The 18,771-nt window shown below is 45.2% G+C and overlaps 2 protein-coding genes across 4 annotated transcripts; one reads left to right on the top strand and one right to left on the bottom strand.

Moving 5' to 3' along the window:
* Positions 1 to 655: 655 nt before the first annotated feature.
* Positions 656 to 7,104, bottom strand: LOC134641362 (cytochrome c oxidase subunit 7A2, mitochondrial). Its single transcript, XM_063493752.1, has 4 exons — positions 6,991 to 7,104; positions 2,069 to 2,155; positions 1,899 to 1,983; positions 656 to 848 (listed from the first exon to the last, which is right to left on the bottom strand). Exons 1-4 carry the CDS (start codon positions 7,003 to 7,005, stop codon positions 790 to 792), a joined length of 246 nt encoding a protein of 81 aa, XP_063349822.1. The 5' UTR covers positions 7,006 to 7,104; the 3' UTR covers positions 656 to 789.
* Positions 7,105 to 9,858: 2,754 nt separating this feature from the next.
* Positions 9,859 to 18,730, top strand: rnaset2l (ribonuclease T2, like). Of its 3 annotated transcripts, none has more exons than XM_065471948.1 (9): positions 9,859 to 9,899; positions 10,412 to 10,613; positions 10,925 to 10,992; positions 11,107 to 11,164; positions 11,974 to 12,041; positions 13,928 to 14,041; positions 14,429 to 14,477; positions 15,556 to 15,630; positions 18,438 to 18,730. In XM_065471948.1, exons 2-9 carry the CDS (start codon positions 10,422 to 10,424, stop codon positions 18,639 to 18,641), a joined length of 828 nt encoding a protein of 275 aa, XP_065328020.1. In that variant the 5' UTR covers positions 9,859 to 9,899; positions 10,412 to 10,421; the 3' UTR covers positions 18,642 to 18,730. The 3 variants fall into 3 exon arrangements, with proteins under 3 accessions (XP_065328020.1, XP_063349862.1, XP_063349863.1); XM_063493792.1 differs by having other exon boundaries at positions 14,429 to 14,546; XM_063493793.1 differs by lacking the exon at positions 9,859 to 9,899 and adding an exon at positions 9,974 to 10,137 and having other exon boundaries at positions 14,429 to 14,546.
* The last annotated feature ends 41 nt before the right edge of the window (positions 18,731 to 18,771 follow it).

The raw sequence follows: 18,771 nt of genomic DNA, 5'->3' as shown, positions 1-18,771 counted from the left end.
ATATGTCAAATGCATCCCTCATGGATGAGCCACAAACAACATTCGTGTAACAAGGTAGAAGCCGCAATCAGTTTTTGGCAGTGACTTTTATATAACCTTTATTTATGCAGTTAAAAAAATCTCATTAACATTAAAAATGTCTTTTGTAAGAGTAAGCTGGCCAAGAGGACAGAAGAAATGGCAGCAAATATTACAATAGTTCAGTAAAAAGAGCACAGAGCTGTAAAGATACTTGAAAAACAGATAATTTTTTAATTCTATATATAACCGCTTTGTAAACCCTGTTCACCGAAGTCTGTTTACCAACATACGTAAAGATATTACACATAAAAAATACACAGAAACATTGGAAATCAGTTTTTGGCACAACACCGGCTCACGATTAACGGGTCAGTAACTACAGTCCAAGAAGCGCTGTAGGATCTTCAGTCAAAGTCGTTAATGTGGAAGCATCTGCAGAATCTCCTCCCACAGCGATAAAACGAGCGGCGGCTGACGTCTGAACTATGAAGCCGTTTAGCATGGAGACATTCCCTTTACTGACTCGCTCCAGCGTTCGCCAAGCTGTCCATCATCATCATCATCAGCTAATGAAAGAATGAAAGCTGTGAAAATAATTCCCTACTTTCTCTGCACAGACACACGAATGAAGAACTCTGGATATTTTCTTTATTTGATCTTTGATGAAGGACAGATATGTGGAGATAAATCAAGCAGAGTTACACACAACATATATTAGTGTTAGACCGGGCCAGAGGCTCTTATCCTCCTCCTCCTCTTCCTCCTCCTCTACTCCTTCTTCTGAGGGAATGAGGCGATGAAGAGCCAGTACAGAGAGTAACAGGTTCCTGTGGACAGAACACAAACCAACACTTTATTTCTCACCGTGGCACGCTCTCATCTTTCAGACCTTCTTCATCTGCTCCTCCTCTTTAAACTTTATTATCTTCACACTCTTCACCTTCCTCAGCCAGAACATTTGACCCACCTGCTCTCATATCAGCTACAACCGTCTTACTATCTTTTAGTATCCTTCTTGTTGGTGATCGTGTGCTGTGACCCTGAATGCTTTAAAAGGCATCAACAAATAAACGTATTAAACTGTGGTCATATCCTGCTGTTCCTCGTCCAAGCAAGCTACACGGCTTCTTTCTGCGCGGCCTGGACCATCAGGAGCAGGTGCAGGCTAACATCAGGACATGTGTGCAGCTATTTACAGGAAACAATGAGACTTTTTAATGAGACCACGTCAGGGACAGGAACACTCCGATGGGAATCTGATGTACTCTAAGAGCTTGCACGCCTGGACTGGACTTCCAGCCCAGCTGCTGCCGTCCACCTTCGCCAAACGAGTAAAAGCGCTTCCTCCTCTTGAAAACCATCAACAGTTACATCTGTGATTATCGGTGCTGTCAGTGACGACCCGGCCAGTTTGAGGGAATACTGCTACTCTTTACTTAAATTAGACTGGAGATTATTCGGGGCAACAGAAATAAGTCTTAGCAAAGACGGACTTAGCATAAAGAGCAGCGCTGCATCCTGTAGGCTAAGATTTTCATTTTGATTGAAAATCAAGAACAAAACTTTTATTTGACTGTTTTTGTTTCTTTGCTGTCTTCAGAAGATGCAGTAACTACAACCACAGCAGTATTTATAGACAGAATTCAGACTTTGATGATAAGAACATCTGGAAGGTCCAGAGGTGCCCATGACACGTCAGATGAGTCAAGCTGAAATCAGGTCAGGTGTCTGATGCTCATGTTGCACCCTGCTAACACTCACAGATGAAACATCTGTAAAGCTCTGAGCTGTGTTTCCACACATGCTTTGTTTCTGTCACGTGCTGTGTGCTTTGTCCTTCTGCACCACAGAAATGCACCTGCTGCAGTGTTCCTCACCTGCGATGGTTAGCGTCATGGTTGCCCGGTAGAGCAGAACGTCGCCGGTTCCTCCTTTGATGTGGACCGGCAGCCCGTTGTCCGCCTGTAAGTGCAGGAAACACACGTGTGCTCGGGTTACACGTGTGAAACACCCGAGGCCAGCTGGACAGGTGAAGAATCGTTCTTACCTGGAAGATTTTCTGGGATTCGGGGACCTTGTTCTTCAGCTGTCTGGCTGAGCTGCTGAAGGCTCGGCTGGCCAGACGTGGAAGTTTCTGGATACACAGAAAAGCAGCAGAGTGAAGGAAAGATCGCCCCACCTGTCAGACTGCTGTGCATGTACAGCAGCCGTGTTATTGCTTGAGTCCTCAGGTCCAGTTTATTTAACTGAAGTGAAGCCCAGCGGACAGCTGGCAGCTTCAGCCACCTGTGTCACCATCCACCTGTCAGTCAAAGAGGCCACGCCCCTAATTTAATCCTTAATGAAGTCAAGGTGGTTTTAAAACGCTATAAAAAGTTGTTACGAAGGGGGGCGTTATCCATGGAGGTTTTGTATCACCTGCTTTACATTTTTAATAACACCTGAGTGCTGAGCCTGGAGGCCGGGCTCAGGGCCTAACGCTAACCCTGAGGCTGACCTGACAGAGCTGTGAAACACCTGTCTGTGCTTCCTGTGGTCCAGGAAGGAGCCACCTGGAAGCCACTGAGCACAAAGCTGCTGTGCAAGAACAGAGAAAATGAAAGCAAAGCTTTACGTGGCAAAGCCAAACCCTGTTTTCTTAATAAGTTGTTAAAAATCATTGATTATCCTTGATTTTTCTGTGAGGACTGAAGCTGTGCTGAAAATATTCCCACACTTCCACAAACAGTTATTGTATTCACTGTGAAAGTCAGGGGTGTTTCCAGGGTTTTTAAATCCAGAATATTTATCCTGAAATAAATCCAGCACACATGTGTGGCCCCCTGTCCTCACACAGATGGACTCCAAGACAAGCAGCTGCACTCCAGTTTAAACTAATAAGTATCCACACTCATTGCTTCACCCAAATTCATTAAAATCCCTAATCCCAATTAAGCAGAAGTCCAAAAAGCTTCATGCTCCGGACAGACCTCACCCCGTGTAAAAATCACGTCCTCAGCTTTTGGGCTCATTTCAGAATCGCTCTGTTTCCCAGGCCGTGAGCACCGGCTGCATCTAAGACAGGCTCTCAAACCCGTGGCCCGGGGGCCACTTATATGACGTGAAGAAACATAATGCAGTTTATTTTGTATTAGGGAGGATTCGTTTTTTTGTATACTTCATTACTCCCCTGTAGGGAAATTACTCTCTGCATTTAACCCAACCACTCAGTGAAGCGACAGACGGACGGTGCCGTTCGGTAGATTTGAACCCCCAAACCTCTGAACATGGGGGCGAAGGCTCTACCTACTGAGCTATCGCCTCCCACCGACCTTTATTGTTGAGTGCAATGTTAAAATAAGTTCTTTAAATGATTTAATATGAAGGCAAAATTAGCAGAGAGTGCAAATATGCTGTGTTAGTGCAGCGAGAGAGTCACACACTAATGTGGAAGTAAGCAGTTATTTATTTGTAAAACATGTTTGGAATCATGTATGATTTTCGTTCCACTTCTCACGTGTACACCACTTTGTATTGGTCTTTCACGTGGAATTCCAATAAAATTGATTCATGTTTGTGGCTGTAATGTGACAAAATGTGGGAAAGTTCAAGGGGGCCGAATACTTTTGCAAGCCACTGTATGTCTGCATGTGTGCACAGAGAGGACCAGTGTGTTTATTTGGTAGTTCAATAAAAGGCTTCAGTTAGTTAAGAGGGAGGAAAACATTCAGTCTTGTTATACAATATTTGAAATTCAAAAACAAAACAAAACACTACATTTTAGGAAATAACTGTGGCTGTTTTCTTGTTTATTAGTTTGCTTTGTAATAAGTGAACATTAAAGTTGCTCACTAAAATGTCTCCTTACAGCTTTTGTTTGTCTGGAATTAAATCATTCACTGTCTTGATGCATGCTCGATCATCCAGATCAGTAAATCCCAGAAGGTTGATTCTGTTCATCTGGACGTTTCAGAAACGTTTCACCATCATCAGGTGACGTCTTCAGTCTCAGCTGACTGCAGGTTATAAACAGGACATTTGCACAATGACTGAACCCAGCAGCACAGGATGAACTGAACGAAGCTCATTTCTGTGTCTGACTCTGCAGGTGTTGGCAGGTCATTCACACCTGGTTTGTTTTTACATCTTAAATCTGACATTTGAAAGTGATCACTTCCTTGTTCCTCATGCTGAGACAGACGCGGCCCTCACTGGTCGCTCGTCCATCAGCAGCAGCCAGACCCAGTTTGTCTGGGATCATCAGGGTTAAGGGTCTGACGTGGCTAAAACACGTGGCCTCTCGTCCTCGTGTCGCTTGAACGCGTCTTTCAGCTTTAACAACTTTAAAGAAGAAGAAGTTGTCTTTTTGTGTTTTTTGGTGTGTGTGAGGGGGTGGGGGGATTTTATTTTGAAATCAACTTCCTGTCATTTCGTCTGACTGTGCAGCAGCAGTGGTGTCTCTTTAAGAACGCTGCATGACTTTTTAATCGTTTACTAAGGTCACCTCGGGTAACTGAGGGGCGTGACTGACAGCGCTGAGAGCCAATCACAGACCCTGGATCTGATGCTTAGACCTATCCAGAGTCAGAGGCTGTGTGTGTGTGTGTGTGTGTGTTTGTGTGTGTGTGAGATGAGAGAAAGAAATGTGTGTGCAGTCCTAACACAACATGCAAAAACATCTAGAGGTTCAGAGGTTAAAGGTCAGATACAGCTCATGCACCTGGACGGGAGTCGTTAATGTAACTTGAGAACGAGGTTGTTTCCAGCTGGATACACCTCATAGGTAAAGGTGAAAACACGACGGCTTCAGGAACATGGCCGCTGTCTCCTGAACACGTCCGCAGGGTTAAACTGAGGAAACTTGGATCTTTAAGCTCGAATTAGTTTGTGTTAAAGAGCTGTGGTCCTACAGAAGCTGACCTCCGCTCTCTTCTGTCCTGCCTGAGTCTCATCCTCCAGCGCAAACGTGCGCAGCTGGATATCCGACGGCTGAGCGGTCGTTCCTACTTCTACACCTGCGTAACGTAGATGGACGAAGCCGCGCGGACCATCGAGAAGCCGCTCGCTCGGCCCCTGACGGTGATGTTGGCGTCTCTGGGACCCGAGCGTACTCGCACATGTGGAAAGTGAAATCTCTGCTTTACGGTTTTTCTGCTTTAAGATTTCTTTTTTCGATAAATTAGACAGGTGAAGTTCCACATGAAGAGGAAGATGAATGAAAGTGAAACCCTGAGCAGGTCAGCGGAGCCCTGCTGGATGTCGGGGGACAAACACGGGAAAAGATTTCATGAACGCTGCAGCTGATTTCACCGACTTTGTTTGGCTAACCTGAGATAATGATCAGTGCAGCGGGAGAGTGTTTCAGGCTGAGGATGTTTATCCTGCATTGAGTCCAGCTCACTGAAACCACGCTGCTTTGACATTTAACATCTGTTACCCATGCGGGCGAGTGTCCCTAACCGACCAATCAGCACGCAGTATCGGCTTCACTGTGAGAAAATCTGAAGGACGTTTGTGCTGTTTTCTTTCAGGTCATCGATGTGACTCCTAGATAAAATGGTTTTATCTGGAAGCAGCGCCTTCATTTTCTTTCATTAATTTTAATAACAATAATATTACTGGAATAATGACAGTTTCTTTCTGTCTGTGTAAACTCTCCGTCACAGTGCTCTAAGGACTCGACTTCTTTCCTGAAGAAGTTATTTTATCCTTTTCACTCCCTCCCTGTGATTTATTGCAGTTTTTGGAAGAAAAGGATTTTGACAGGAAGTGGACGTGCCAGCGGATCAGCTCCGAATCCAGCAGGAAGATGTTCAGAAAGAAACTGCATCAGAATATCTGTGTCTGTGATCGGTCCTCGTGGCTTTGAGTGACCCGTCCAGCGTCTCCTTGACTGCTTGGACTCTGCTACAGCAGCTTTGCATGATTCAGAGTTCAAAATAATCCTTCTTTGTCTCACTTTGGACCTCAGCAGCTGCTCAGTCTGAAACAAGCTGTTTTAGCCGCGCCCCTTCTAAGGCCACCCTGCCTTTGTGCCGGGGACGTCAAACTGTTTTTCCAAGGTTGGTGTGGAGATGCCTGAGATATCTAAGCTCAACAGCAGGTCTCATCTGATAAAAACGCTGCCGACTGTCCTGTAAATGTGACCCACTGTGGACCCACTGTGGACCCACTGTATGTAAAGAACTGGTTTCCATAACATCCCTCTGGTGATGTATGGTTGGCTGTTCAGGTCTTTATCAGGAGCAAAGCCTGTAAAAGGTCGGCCCTCCTTCACATTTTCCTAAACTCGGTCTGTGCCGGGCCAACTCCAGGTCCCGGACCTTATGTTTGACACCCCTGCTTTGTGCCAGCTGTCTGCTGACGGTCACGCGGCCGCATTAAGAGCGTCGTCCAGGTGTTTGGTTCACAGAGATCACTCCTGCGTACTCTGGTGACCTTCGATCTGATCGTCAGAGCTCTCACCAGCACTTCTCATGAGCCTTTAAAATCATGTCACATGTTGTATACGCACAGACACACACACACACACACAGGTGCTATAACACCAAACAATTCAACAGCTCTAGGCCCTGTGTTAGTGAGGTGGACAGAATATTAGGAACAGTTGAAGGAAACAACACAGCCTCTCTCTCTGCTGCTGTGTGTGCGTCATTGTGGACGTGCTGAGCTGCACTGTGTGACTAACAGGTGAGCAACAGGTGTGTGTGTGAGAAACGAGGTGGAAACCCTGCTGCAGCCCGTAAACAGATCTTCTATCGTTAAAAACTGATAATGCAGACGGAGTAAACCTGAGCTGCTGATCCAAAGGTCAGGCCTGATCGCGGCGCTCCGCGCTGTCTGCCCTTCAGCTCGCCTAACTCACATTAGATATGCCGAAGCTACACACACACACACACACACACACACACACACACACACACACACACACACACACACACACACACAGAGAAATGTGAGAAAAAGAAGAAAAATAAGAGCTGTAGTTACCACGAGGTGATTCATGTTGAGCTCTGCTGCCTCTCTTCAACCTCACAAGGACATGCGCACACACACACACACACACACACACACACACAGAGTCTCAGTGTTTCTGACACGCTGCCAAACTACGATCTGCTGCAGAGACCAAACTGTCTGCGCTCGGCAGGAAGTAAACATGACACTGCAGCTGCAGCTTTGCATTGTGCAAAAGTCTCAAGCCACCCAAGCAGTCAGGCTTTAGAGTAATGCTTAAGGGCACCGTAAAAAAAAAATCCTAAAAAACCAGTAATATTCCAGCAGCTGGGGCACCAAAGTAATACCAGAAAATAACAGAAAATAACTTTGCCATGAAAATACAGTTATTTTCAGTAATGACAGTACAGTTTGTTGCCCTAATCTTACATGGGATTTTGCCTTTTTCAAGTGCTTTTAAACATTAAATTATGAACAATTTAATGTGATTAAACAATGAAATTACCTGTAAAAAAGGTCAATGAATGTGGCAATATGAATAATAATACTTAAATGTACAGAAACACACAGTTAACTTAAATAATAATGGATTGCATTCATATAGCGCTTTATGAGACCCTCAAAGCGCTTTACAATTCCCCTCTGGCCATCACCAGTAGGTGGTAGGTGAAGTGTCTTGCCCAAGGACACAACGACCGAGAGTGCCTGAGCCGGGGCTCGAACCGGCAACCTTCTGATTACAAGGCAAACTACCAACTCGTGAGCCACGATCGCACTGAATGACAATAATAATTATTAGATGTATTAAAAGTTTATACGAATCATTTTATAAATTTGTCCATAGCATTACATTTGAATGTAACAGTTCAATCTTTCAAATAACGGACAAATATTTGTGAAATTATGATACATTTGTGAATGTATTTTAACAATCTAAATATGCATATGTACAGACAGATACATTTAAAAAACAAGAAAATTATGTTTTATTACATTTACAGTGATTTTACGTTAATTTACATTTGAAATGTAAAATCACAGTCTATTTATGTAAATTTAATGATATTCTAGAAGAACAGAACAAAACTGTAAAATACACAGTAAAATACTTTTATATCACAATTTTTTTTACAGTGTGCTCTTGAGCAGCATTTCTCCAGCTTCGTGGAACTCTGTTTTTCTCTCATGAATCATTCAAACAGGTAAAGGCTTCACGGGATGAAGCAGTGTGTCTGTGTGCATCACAGCTTCCTTTAGCCTCTTTTTTTCTGTCAGTAACAAAGAACAATGTTTTAGTTGAAACACAAAAAAGGAAGTGGAGGAGAAAAGAAGAAGTGTCAGACCTACAAAATAAACTATCTACAGCATCTGAAAGTCATGCTCTTATGATCCAGATGTCAGGAGGAATGTATTAACGTGTCCCTTAAGACAAAAACGTTCAGAGGTGAACTCACATACAAGGTCTTAAATAATCAGGCCCCATCTTATCTTAATGACCTTGTAGTACCATATCACCCTATTAGAGCACTTCGCTCTCACACTGCAGGCTTACTTGTTGTTCCTAGAGTATTTAAAAGTAGAATGGGAGGCAGAGCCTTCAGTTTTCAGGCCCCTCTTCTGTGGAACCAGCTTCCAGTTTGGATTCGGGAGACAGACACTATCTCTACTTTTAAGATTAGGCTTCAAACTTTCCTTTTTGCTAAAGCATATAGTTAGGGCTGGACCAGGTGACCCTGAATCCTCCCTTAGTTATGCTGCGATAGGTGTAGGCTGCTGAGGGACTCCCATGATGCACTGGGTGTTAATAGACCTCTCTGCATTGAATCATACTTGTTAATAATCTCTGTCTCTCGTCCACAGCATGTCTTTATCCTGTCTTCCTTCTCTCACTCCAACCAATCACAGCAGATGGCCCCGCCCCTCCCTGAGCCTGGTTCTGCTGGAGGTTTCTTCCTGTTAAAAGGGAGTTTTTCCTTCCCAGGTGATCATCTGGTTGTTGGGTTTTTTCTGTATGTATTATTGTAGGGTCTACCTTACAATATAAAGCACTCTGAGGCGAATGTTGTGATTTGGCGCTGTGTAAATAAAACTGAATTGAATTACCAGGACAAACAGAGGGAACGACTCTGGGCTCAAAGGCACTCAGTAAGAAGAGTCTGATGAGGCCGAGCACACAGTAGGAGCCTTCCTCTCAGGCCTCAGGCCGAGAGCTTCATCTTCAGTTAAAGCAGGGATGACATCACAGTCCTGCAGTACAGCCGGCTCGGCTAACCTGCTTTCATCACTCATAGGATCTCATGGCAGAGGGATCTGTACTTCTACTTAAGTACAGATACTTGTGTTAAAAATACTCCAGTATAACCTGAAGTACTCATTCAACTTCTTTACTCAAGTAGAGGTGAAAAAGTACCGACTGTGAAATGTACTCAGAGTAAGGAAGTAAGAAGTAGCACCACGTTGCTAGCACCTATTTTAATGCACAGCTAAATATAATATTAGTACATGAGAATACAAATGATCCTTAATCTAAATTCTGATTGTCATGAATGTACTCGAGTACATTAAAAGAAAATAGAAACATTTGTGTTGCATGATGGAGGGTGACTTTCTCTCCACAGCTAAACAGAAAAATGAGGCGAGTCGAGGGTTACAGTGAGAGTCAGCAGGTGTGGGAACATGAAGACCTGCAGAGTGAAAGCAGAAGTCCTCGAGGCTGCACAGCCACCCAGGGTTTAAACTGCTCCACCTCTGTCAGGTGGAGGGAAGTGAAGCTCAGCCTGTACTTCCCCCGAGCACTCAGAGCTTGTTTAAACTCAGAAACACTGAGCTCTGAGTTTCACTTCTTGCTTTTTGTGAAATATCTGAGTGAAACTGTCAGAGCTGCTCAGTGCAGCAGCTGCAGCCACCCAGCTCCACCTCAGAGCCTCCATCACCAAACACAGGTAAGGAGACAGCGCCGTGATGTTTGGTAAAGTGCTGCAGGAGGGAGAGCGATCGCCTCCGGTCTGGTCTGATCCTGAAGTCTTGTGTTTTGTTCAGCAGCTTTGCAAACTTAAGCTGTGCTGCAAACCTCCCAAACAACCTCACTAATCACGCTGCCGTGAACTTTAACCTTTCACCTGCTACCTGAGGCCAGACAGTCTGAGAAGGAGCTTGTGGTTTTGATGCTCTGACTTTGAGGTGAGTTTCCTGCTTGTGAATAATCTCTCGCTGCAGAGACGGGTTCCCAGACTGATGGAGCAACAGTCTAAGTCTCTCCTCCTTACAGCAAGCTGCCAAATCCTCTGCTTTTGCCGAGCCGCTCACACGGATGATGATCAGCACCACCCGGCTGATTCCAGTGGAAGCAGCGGTGTAGGGCGTAGTTGGTCTCAAGAGAGTAATTGGAAAAAACATTTCTCTGGTAAAGACGAATACTTCAGCTCTACATGTAATTAACTGTTTTGTGTTGCAGTCTGGAGGAGATGCACCGCTCACTGCTGCCCCTGCTGGTCAGTCTGAGTCCTGCTATTCTGTTCCTGTTGCCTGGCATCATTGTGACACAGGAAGGACTCTGGGAGGACTACAAATATGGCCACGGTGACCTGGACAACCACAATTTCTGCACCTGGAAGTGCCTCCTGTTCACGCTGCAATGGCCGGGCACGTTCTGTCAGGTGAGCATTGGGCTGTGCATCAGGAAATGGTGGCGTTCCCCTTCAAAGTAAAAGCTGCGACTTCTGAAACATCTGCGGCGGTCAAATTTAAGAAGAGCTAGAGACATAAATACACACACTGAAAATATCCTTTAAACAATGACATGTTTGTTTCCTTTAAGAAGGGAAACCAGGAAGAGGCAAAGTAAAGGAAATGAGGCTGAAAAGGAAACGAGCCATAAGAGAGTAGGAATGGAGAGGGTAGGGAAAAAGAAGGCAGGAAGGTGGTGAGTTCTTCTTCTGTGGTGTCTAACATGCTGTCTGTCCCTCAGTCTCTGAACAACGTGAGTCTCTGCAGGATTCCTCCGACCGTCAACAACTGGACCATCCACGGCCTTTGGTAACCCCACCCCGCTGTAGCAGCTGAGATTACTCCCAGTGTTCAGACTGATCAGTGTTATTGATCCTGGGTTGTCCTGTTGATTTCATTGGCTGCTCCTGTTTGTGCCTGCAGGCCCCTCCACGCGAAGAACCGCTGCGACTGCTGGCCGATGTTCCCCTCTGACGTCCAGGTGAGTCCTGGTTATGCAGCACTGTGCAAAGGTCTTCAGGAAGCCCTCATTTCTTTCCAAACATACGTGGAAATAACTTAAATGGAAAAAACATGCACAAAAACTGAGTTTGTACAGTTGTAACGAGATTGAAAGTGAAATTTTGGAGTGGTTCATCCTGCAGCTCTTTGTCACCTCTGTGAGGATCTTCAGGAACATTTCTTCAGGCTTCTTGAAGGACAGTCAAAGCTCTTCTTTGGATGTTTCTGCCTTTTGCTCCGTGCTCTGACAGGATGAACACTGCAGCACTACTGAGAGCTACAAACTGTCTAAATTCTTTCATCTGTAATAAAATGATCAGTGTTGCTGCTTTACCAGGTGTAGCAATTAAGTTTAACATCCAGGCATCCATGAAAACAGAATTTATTAAATTCAACAGAGTTAGAAGTTAGCAGGAAGTTAGTCATTAATATACTGCTGCATGGGCTGGGCTGTAGTTACAGCGTAAGGTTTAAAAACTGAGCTTTAAAATGAACAGCAGCAATAAAAACTGAGCGAGGCCGACAGTGATCATTGCCTGTTTTTATGGGCTTGTTCAGATTAAATAGAACAAGATACAAAGCATTAAAACGTGAAAAACACAACAGCCTTAATAAACCCAGAGTAGTTTGGACCCGGAAGCAGGGTTCATCATGTCATCACTTAAAGACCGGATAGACTCTGCCTCTATAAACGCAAATGCATCAGGAGGCCGGCTCCTGTTGCAGTGACCAATGAGGTATCTCTGTGTGGACATCAAACACCGACGCACTGACGTTCTTGTTTTTCAGGAGCTGAAGGCGGAGCTGACTGAACTCTGGCCGTCATTTGTGAGATTCAAGTCCAACTTCCACTTCTGGTACTCACCTTCACCGACACACAAACGTCCTGCAGTATCAGAACAGGGAAGCCAAGTGATGCTGCTGCGCTTCCTAATGTCCAGCAGGGGGCGACGCCTTTAACATTTCATTATCTACTTTTCATGTCTACTTTTAACTCAATCTATGACCTCTGTAAACACATCCATTGTCAGTTTGAGCTTTTAGTTGTTAGTCTCAAGACTTCAGGAAGGAAAGGAAACAATCATTCATGAGAGGAAATAAGCTGGGAAATGAAAGGAGGCAGTTCAAGGAAAAGAGGAGGTCACAAACAGAAAGACTTAACCTCCTAAGACCTGAACTCTTTCATGCATTTTTAATTTCTCTTTGTGAAATGTTTTCAACATTGTGATCGATGCAATCATGCGCAGGACCTTCAACGGCTGAGGTGAAGTCCAGTATGCTGATGACCAATCTGCAAAAGACTTGATGTTAGCAGATGACAGCGCCATCTTTGCCGAAAATGATGCAGAGGCTACAGATATTCTACACGACATCACCCAATTTGCTCAACCACATGGTCTCAAGATCAGTGCCGAGAAGACCAAAGTCCTTACTACTGACGGGTCGCCAGCCACCGTGCATCTCAAAGGTGTGCAAATCGAACTAATGTGGGAAGTCAAAGACCTCGGCTCTCTGGTCCAAGAAAAGAAAGTGACATCAACAGCAGAAATAGATTCAAGAATTGGTCAAACGGCGGCGGCTTTCGCCTCCCTCCGATGGTGCGGCTGGAAGAAGACAAACATCACCCTCACCACCAAAATCTGCCTGTACCGTACACTGGTGTTGCCCATTCTTCTCTATGGGTCGGAGACCTGGGTCTTCCTCAAACACGACCTCTTCCAAATGCGCTGTTTGAGTCAGATTCTCCGAGTGTCCCTCCGTGATCGTCTCAGCAACAGCATGATACGTAGTCAATGTCACCAGCAGCCCTCAGTGGAAGAGCTGATTAGGAAGCGATGACTGCAATGGTTTGGCCACATCTGCCGCATGAGCACCATCGCCTGCCATATCGGCTTTTGATGCAGCAGCACCCCGCCCTCTGGAGAGTCAAACGTGATGCGCCCAAGAAGACTTCATCAAGCAAATTGAAGATGACCTTAAACAACGACGTCTAATCCTCGAGCAAGCAAAGGTGAAGGCAAGAGACCACAAGGCCTGGACGTGCATCGTTGATCAAGATGGAAACCCTGCGGCACCCACAGCGACGTATTGGCTTTGTGGACAACCTCCCCTGCCGAGCGCCAGCGAGGCACAAAAGAAGAAGAAAGAATGTAAAAACAAACGTGATTTTTGTTTCTGGGGAAAATGAGATCCACACATGAAGACTTTCGCTTTAAATTTCGATAGAACAGTGGCAGTATAACGTCCCCGTAAGTGGATATCAGGCCCTTGTAGAGCAAAATTTTGTATTTTGGTCTAGACAACCCAAAATGTCATGTCCACATATGTAGACACCGGGTCCTAGGAGGTTAAGGAAGGAAACAAGGGGGGTGGCAAGGAAAGGTTTGTTAAAGGCAGGAAAAATGTTCCTGAACAGAGAGAGTGAGAGTGAAGGAAGTAAAGAATAAGTGTGAGGAAGGAAATTAGGGGAGAACCAAAGAAATAAAGGAAGGAATTAGGGTTATAGAAAAGGAAGAAAAATTAGGGTGTACAAAGGTTAGAGCAGGAAATGAGGAAATAAGGGGACAAGAGAGAGGGAAAGAAAGGAAGGATAAAGAAGGAAAGGAAGCAAATGACATCTTGAGGAAGTGAAGGTACAGGAAGGTAAGTAAAAAGGGTTTAGGAAATGAGGAGAAGCAGAACGTGTCCCTGTAAACTTACTCGGGTTGTGATTTTCTTCCTAAAGTGTGTTTCTGTGCGTCAGGAGGGAAGAGTGGAGGAAACACGGAGCGTGCGCGGCGTGCGTGGAAGGAATGAACTCTCCGCTCAGATACTTCCAGGTCTGCGTCAAACTGCGAGCACGGTTCAACATCCACAGGTGAGTTCAGCTCTTCCTCAAACTGAGACACCGAGGTCGATCCTCACGTTTCCATCTGTGCTCCGTGGAAACGCCAGTTTGAATCCTGATCTTTGTGATGTGAAATCCGCTCACAGTTTCCACACCTCTCATCAGGGCCGATAATTACCGTCAGGCCGAATCGTCGTTACAGATCACATCGTAGTGAGACGTCAGTTTCTGTAGGCCAAATGATAAGGAGTTGAGGAAGGGAACGAGGTTGGAAGTCAGAGTAGGAGGGAAGGAAGCTGCAGGTTTAAGATGTCAGCTGTGTATTATTTGTATGGAACGACGGTGGAGTCCCTAAACGCCACACAGCTGCTCAGGTGAGCTCTGAAACCAACAGTGATGTTTTATTTGTGTCTGCAGCCTGCTGGAGGACGCCGGCATCACTCCGTCCTGTGAGCGACCCTACAAGGTAAAAGTCAACAAATCCAACTCTGACCTGGGGAAGGATTTTTCAAAGCCTCTGATGTCATCATTACCTGTGAGCCAAATTCAACTTCCGACTTTTCCTAAAAGGTTAAAAAACCTGAACCTTTTATTAACTCTGCTGATCATTTGTCAGAAACACCTTAACCTCCTAGGACCTGGCGTCCACATATGTGGACATCACATTTTGGGTTATTTAGACCAAAATACTCAATTCTTTGTTTTTACATTCATCAGGTCCCAATCAGCCCAAATATCAAAGAGAAATTAGAAATGCATGCCGTGGAAGAGTTCGGGTCTTAGGAGGTTAAAGCTGTTCTCGGGTCTTACAGCTCCTGTTCCACGGTTAGAGGTTCAGATTAAACCAAAGTTTCTGATAATGAGCTCATCAGTTAAAGCTCAGGCTGCAGACTGTGTCACCCACCTGCTGTCCAAATATGCTGCTTACGAGGAGCAGCCAATCAGAATAACAGCTGACTTTAAGGGGGAGGAGCTGACACATCTTGTTTCATATGAAGTGAAGCTCAGTATGAGCTAAAGTAGGATTATTCTGAACACAGAATCATGCAAAGCCATCAATAAAACCACAGAGCTGGAAATTAGCAGGTTGGCTTTGAAATATTTTCCATGTGTTATTTAAACTAAAAGTCTAAAATTATCACGTGGAGGCTCATCGTGATGATCGTTTGTTTGAAGCCAGCTCACCTCCTGCAACCACTTTTCCGAGAATACGCGCTTCTTTTGCAGTTCGGACTCCTTCTGACATTTCTTTGGAGGTGGAGGAGCACCAAAGTAGCTTAGAGGAGCTTGCTTCTTCAGCGTCTTTAAGAGTTCTAAACAAATGTCTGTCCTCCTCCAGAAAATCTTATGTACGCAAACGCGCGTTGCAACTTCTTCACGTTGCGTCTTTTATTTTGATAGCGAATGCGCACCTGCGAACCACTTATGTGCACCCCTGATTATATCAATGAGATGTCCCCACAAAGATATAAATACACACACGTGTGTGTGTGTGTGTGTGTGTGTGTGTGTGTGTGTGTGTGTGTGTGTGTGTGTGTGTTTAGGTGGAGGAGGTGCAGAGCGTCCTGGCTCCACACGTGGGGGACAAACTGGAGATCCAGTGCATCACGGATGAGCAGGTCCGATGGCGCCGGTTTCTTCCTTCAGAGTAAATGTGCTGCACTGTCTCTGCTTCAGCTTCTCATGTTAGCACGTTTCTTTTTTCGCTGTTGGCTGAAACATTCAAACACATCAGCTCCGATATTTTCCAGTTTCTGCAACGCAAACTCACAGTTCAGGTCTCGCATCCTAACACCCTGACAGCACTAACACTGATCAGAGCTTTGATTAATTCAGTCTGTGTGGAATTAAAATCACGCCACTGACTCTGACAGACTGCAGATTTAAAGCAGAGCTTGAACAACAGATTTGTGGTGATTTACGAGCAAAGAGTGGATTAAAACTGAATGAGCAGCAGTAAAACCAAAGCAGTACCACAAACACTTGTGAGCTATGATCATAAAGACCTCGAGGAAACAAAGCAAACACAGTGATTCTGTTTATCAGCCTTTATTCCTGCTGCCAGCAGACCGGCTGAGACGACAAACTCATGACATGGATCACAGCAGGCGTGATGTGTCTGTGACGGTCATCCAGGTCACCGTAGTCTAAGGAGCTTGGAAAGAAACACGTCTGGACTTCTTCAAGTTTCTTCAGTTCTAAAACTAAATGGTGCAGAGTCCCAGGAAAGCCCTAGTGGTGGTGGTGGTCCCTTTAGAGGGTCGCTGACCCACTATTGATCATCTGCCTCATCACATGAGCTCCAAACACGGCCCAGAGGTCCACTTCAGGGACTCCAGTTAGCTGCAGCTACAGCTGCCCTAATAATGCAAACTTTAAGCCTTAATACAATTTAAACAGGTGAATTATAGAAAGCTCCTCCCCCTTTGCAGGTGTATGAGGATTTATTTTCACCTGATTAGAGAAAACGTTTAACGCAGACAGGCCGGTTGGGGTGTCCCTCTTTTAGCGCAGCTTTTATGCTAAGCTATGCTGAGCACATTGTGGCTCCATCTCTGGCTTCTGAGATGTTCTCATCATTTCTCCCGAACTTCACTTTAGCTAGCACTGTTTTCTTCTGTGGTCACATGATGACATCAAAAAGCTCCAAACACAAAGAGGCTCTGTGGTCGATCTGAGCGTGGGAGAAGAATTCACTCTGTAAGCTCTCCCCGGTATTAAATGGTTACCAACAATCACAACTCTCACAAACACAGATACCACCAATCAGACGGCTCGTGAGGCTGGTCGTGTCCTCAGAGTTCTTCCAGCCGCTGACCGCTGAGTTTTCTTAGTTTGCGCTCTGGCTGACACCACGAGGCCTCCATCCATTAAAGTTCGAGTGAAACCGGTCAGATCTGGATCATGCTGCTCAGTTCAGATCTTTCCTTCCAACAAATATAATTTACAGCCTGCCCTCCACCATCCAAGGAGAGCTTGTGTTTTATACACAGTGTACAGCCAGGATTACAGGATCACCACTGCAAGGCCTTCGGTTTTTTCAAAGCTGAGCTGAGATGGTGCCAGTTATTTTGGAAGACTTTCATATTTCATATTCACCTCATAAACATGTTTAGACCTAATCACATGTTCAAACAGGAGTGTTTACAGATGCAGAACAGACAAATAATTTATTGCGTTCTTGACTGCACGACTGTCTTTGCTGGAATTTCGACTTTAGAGTCGGTGCTGTGTTTGAAGATTTCACCGCATCTGGTTTTCTCTATGTGAGACTGCAGGAGTTTCTGAAGAACTGTCACTTTGGGGAAATCAGAGCCACTTAGACCAAAATCTGAAAGATGAGAGAGCATAAAGCGTGTGATGTCACCCATCTGATTTGCATTTTAAAGCCTCAGTGTTAATGCTTTCACCGTCACTGAAACACTAACAGGTTTTCAGATAATCGTGGAAAATGGTCATTTTACCGATTTTGGTCAGTAAACCAGCCAGAAGCTGATGTAACTTTTATTACATTTACAGTCCAATCAGCAGACGTCCAGCGCTAACGTTGGGCCGAGTGTCTGCTGTGCATAAAACCGCAGACTCTGATTAAAACAAAACCTTCATCCAACTTTGGGACCTGTTTCAGTCCGTTTTTATTAACGAGCTGGGCGAGAAACACACCTTTACCCTGGTGACACAGTCGTTTACGCTCATGTCCACTCTTTGGCTCAGTGTTAGTGCCTGCACTGCACCTTTGCTCAGTACAAACTGCTTTCATGCTTCTCAAATGCTCGCTTCAGCATTTTTCCATCTGACGGTAAAACCACTGAAACAGACGCGCTCTGCTGCTCGTCCTGTACTCGTGTGCTGCAGTCAGGAGCTGAAATGTGGAGATTACTGTTGTTGTTTCGTTTGACAAACTCGCTTCAAAATGCCTTGTTGAAACACACCGATCGTACGTCTCCATTACTGCGCGAGGCTGTAACCATCGATAACCATCGATAACCATCGATAACCTCGCATCTGTCCGTGCAAACGTGTCCAACTCTTCCATGTTTGTTTTTCCTCCTTTCATGTTTGAGCTGAAAGAGAAATCATTGTAACTGAAACTGATTTTGCAGTATGACAAATGTAATCTGCACATTTCCACATGAATCTCCAAATTTTTAATTTGTTCTCAAAATGATGAATATTATTTTTCTTAACGCGGCCCATCGTAGTTTCTCTTTTAGAAAATTCAGGACCAGCTGTGTCGACGTCGGTTACAATGCTTCGGTGTGTGAATTTCATGATTTCACGTCCCAAAATTTGTAATTTCATGTCGTCTTTTTGCCATGCGAGCCGTTGCCTCGATCCACAGAGACAAGTCCTACTTTGTGTTTATCTCGTGCTCGCTGAGGTAAGGAGCAGCTGTCAGTAGCTCAGTGTGCCGTCTCTCCTGCAGGACAGAGAGCTGTGGTTTCAGCTGAAGATCCGCCTGAATCGGAACCTCACCGTAGGCTGCGATCTCTGCACCGATGCTGAAGACGCCCCGAAAATCCAGCCCGGCTCACGGCCGGTACCCTCCCCGGGGCACCCCTGTCCTGACCGGGTGCCCTTCTACTACTTCCCCATAAACCACGAGCGGCCACAGCGGCCCTGCGGCTAACGCCACCACCATCACAGGTGGAGCCTGAGCAGCAGCAGGTTTACCCCAGATACTGCAAGAAATGTGTCTGAAGAGCTTAAATGTGAAAAAAAAAAATAAAGTGATTTTTACAGTTTCTCTTGTCATTTCT

The sequence above is a fragment of the Pelmatolapia mariae genome, linkage group LG14 (genome assembly GCF_036321145.2).
Source record: "Pelmatolapia mariae isolate MD_Pm_ZW linkage group LG14, Pm_UMD_F_2, whole genome shotgun sequence".
In the NCBI taxonomy this organism is placed as follows: domain Eukaryota; kingdom Metazoa; phylum Chordata; class Actinopteri; order Cichliformes; family Cichlidae; genus Pelmatolapia; species Pelmatolapia mariae.
Note: the sequence above shows the minus strand (reverse complement) of the source record. Positions and strands in the feature narration are given on the sequence as shown.

Bases quoted from the DNA above. Each gene is read 5' to 3' on its own strand.
- LOC134641362 (XM_063493752.1), bottom strand. The intron at 1,984-2,068 runs GTAAGAACGATT...CTGCACTTACAG, and splicing joins AATCCCAGAAAATCTTCCAG to GCGGACAACGGGCTGCCGGT. The intron at 849-1,898 runs GTGAGGAACACT...TTCTGTCCACAG, and splicing joins CATGACGCTAACCATCGCAG to GAACCTGTTACTCTCTGTAC.
- rnaset2l (XM_063493792.1), top strand. From the start codon at position 10,422: ATGCACCGCTCACTGCTGCCCCTGCTGGTCAGTCTGAGTCCTGCTATT. The intron at 10,993-11,106 runs GTAACCCCACCC...TTGTGCCTGCAG, and splicing joins TGGACCATCCACGGCCTTTG to GCCCCTCCACGCGAAGAACC. The intron at 12,042-13,927 runs GTACTCACCTTC...TCTGTGCGTCAG, and splicing joins AAGTCCAACTTCCACTTCTG to GAGGGAAGAGTGGAGGAAAC.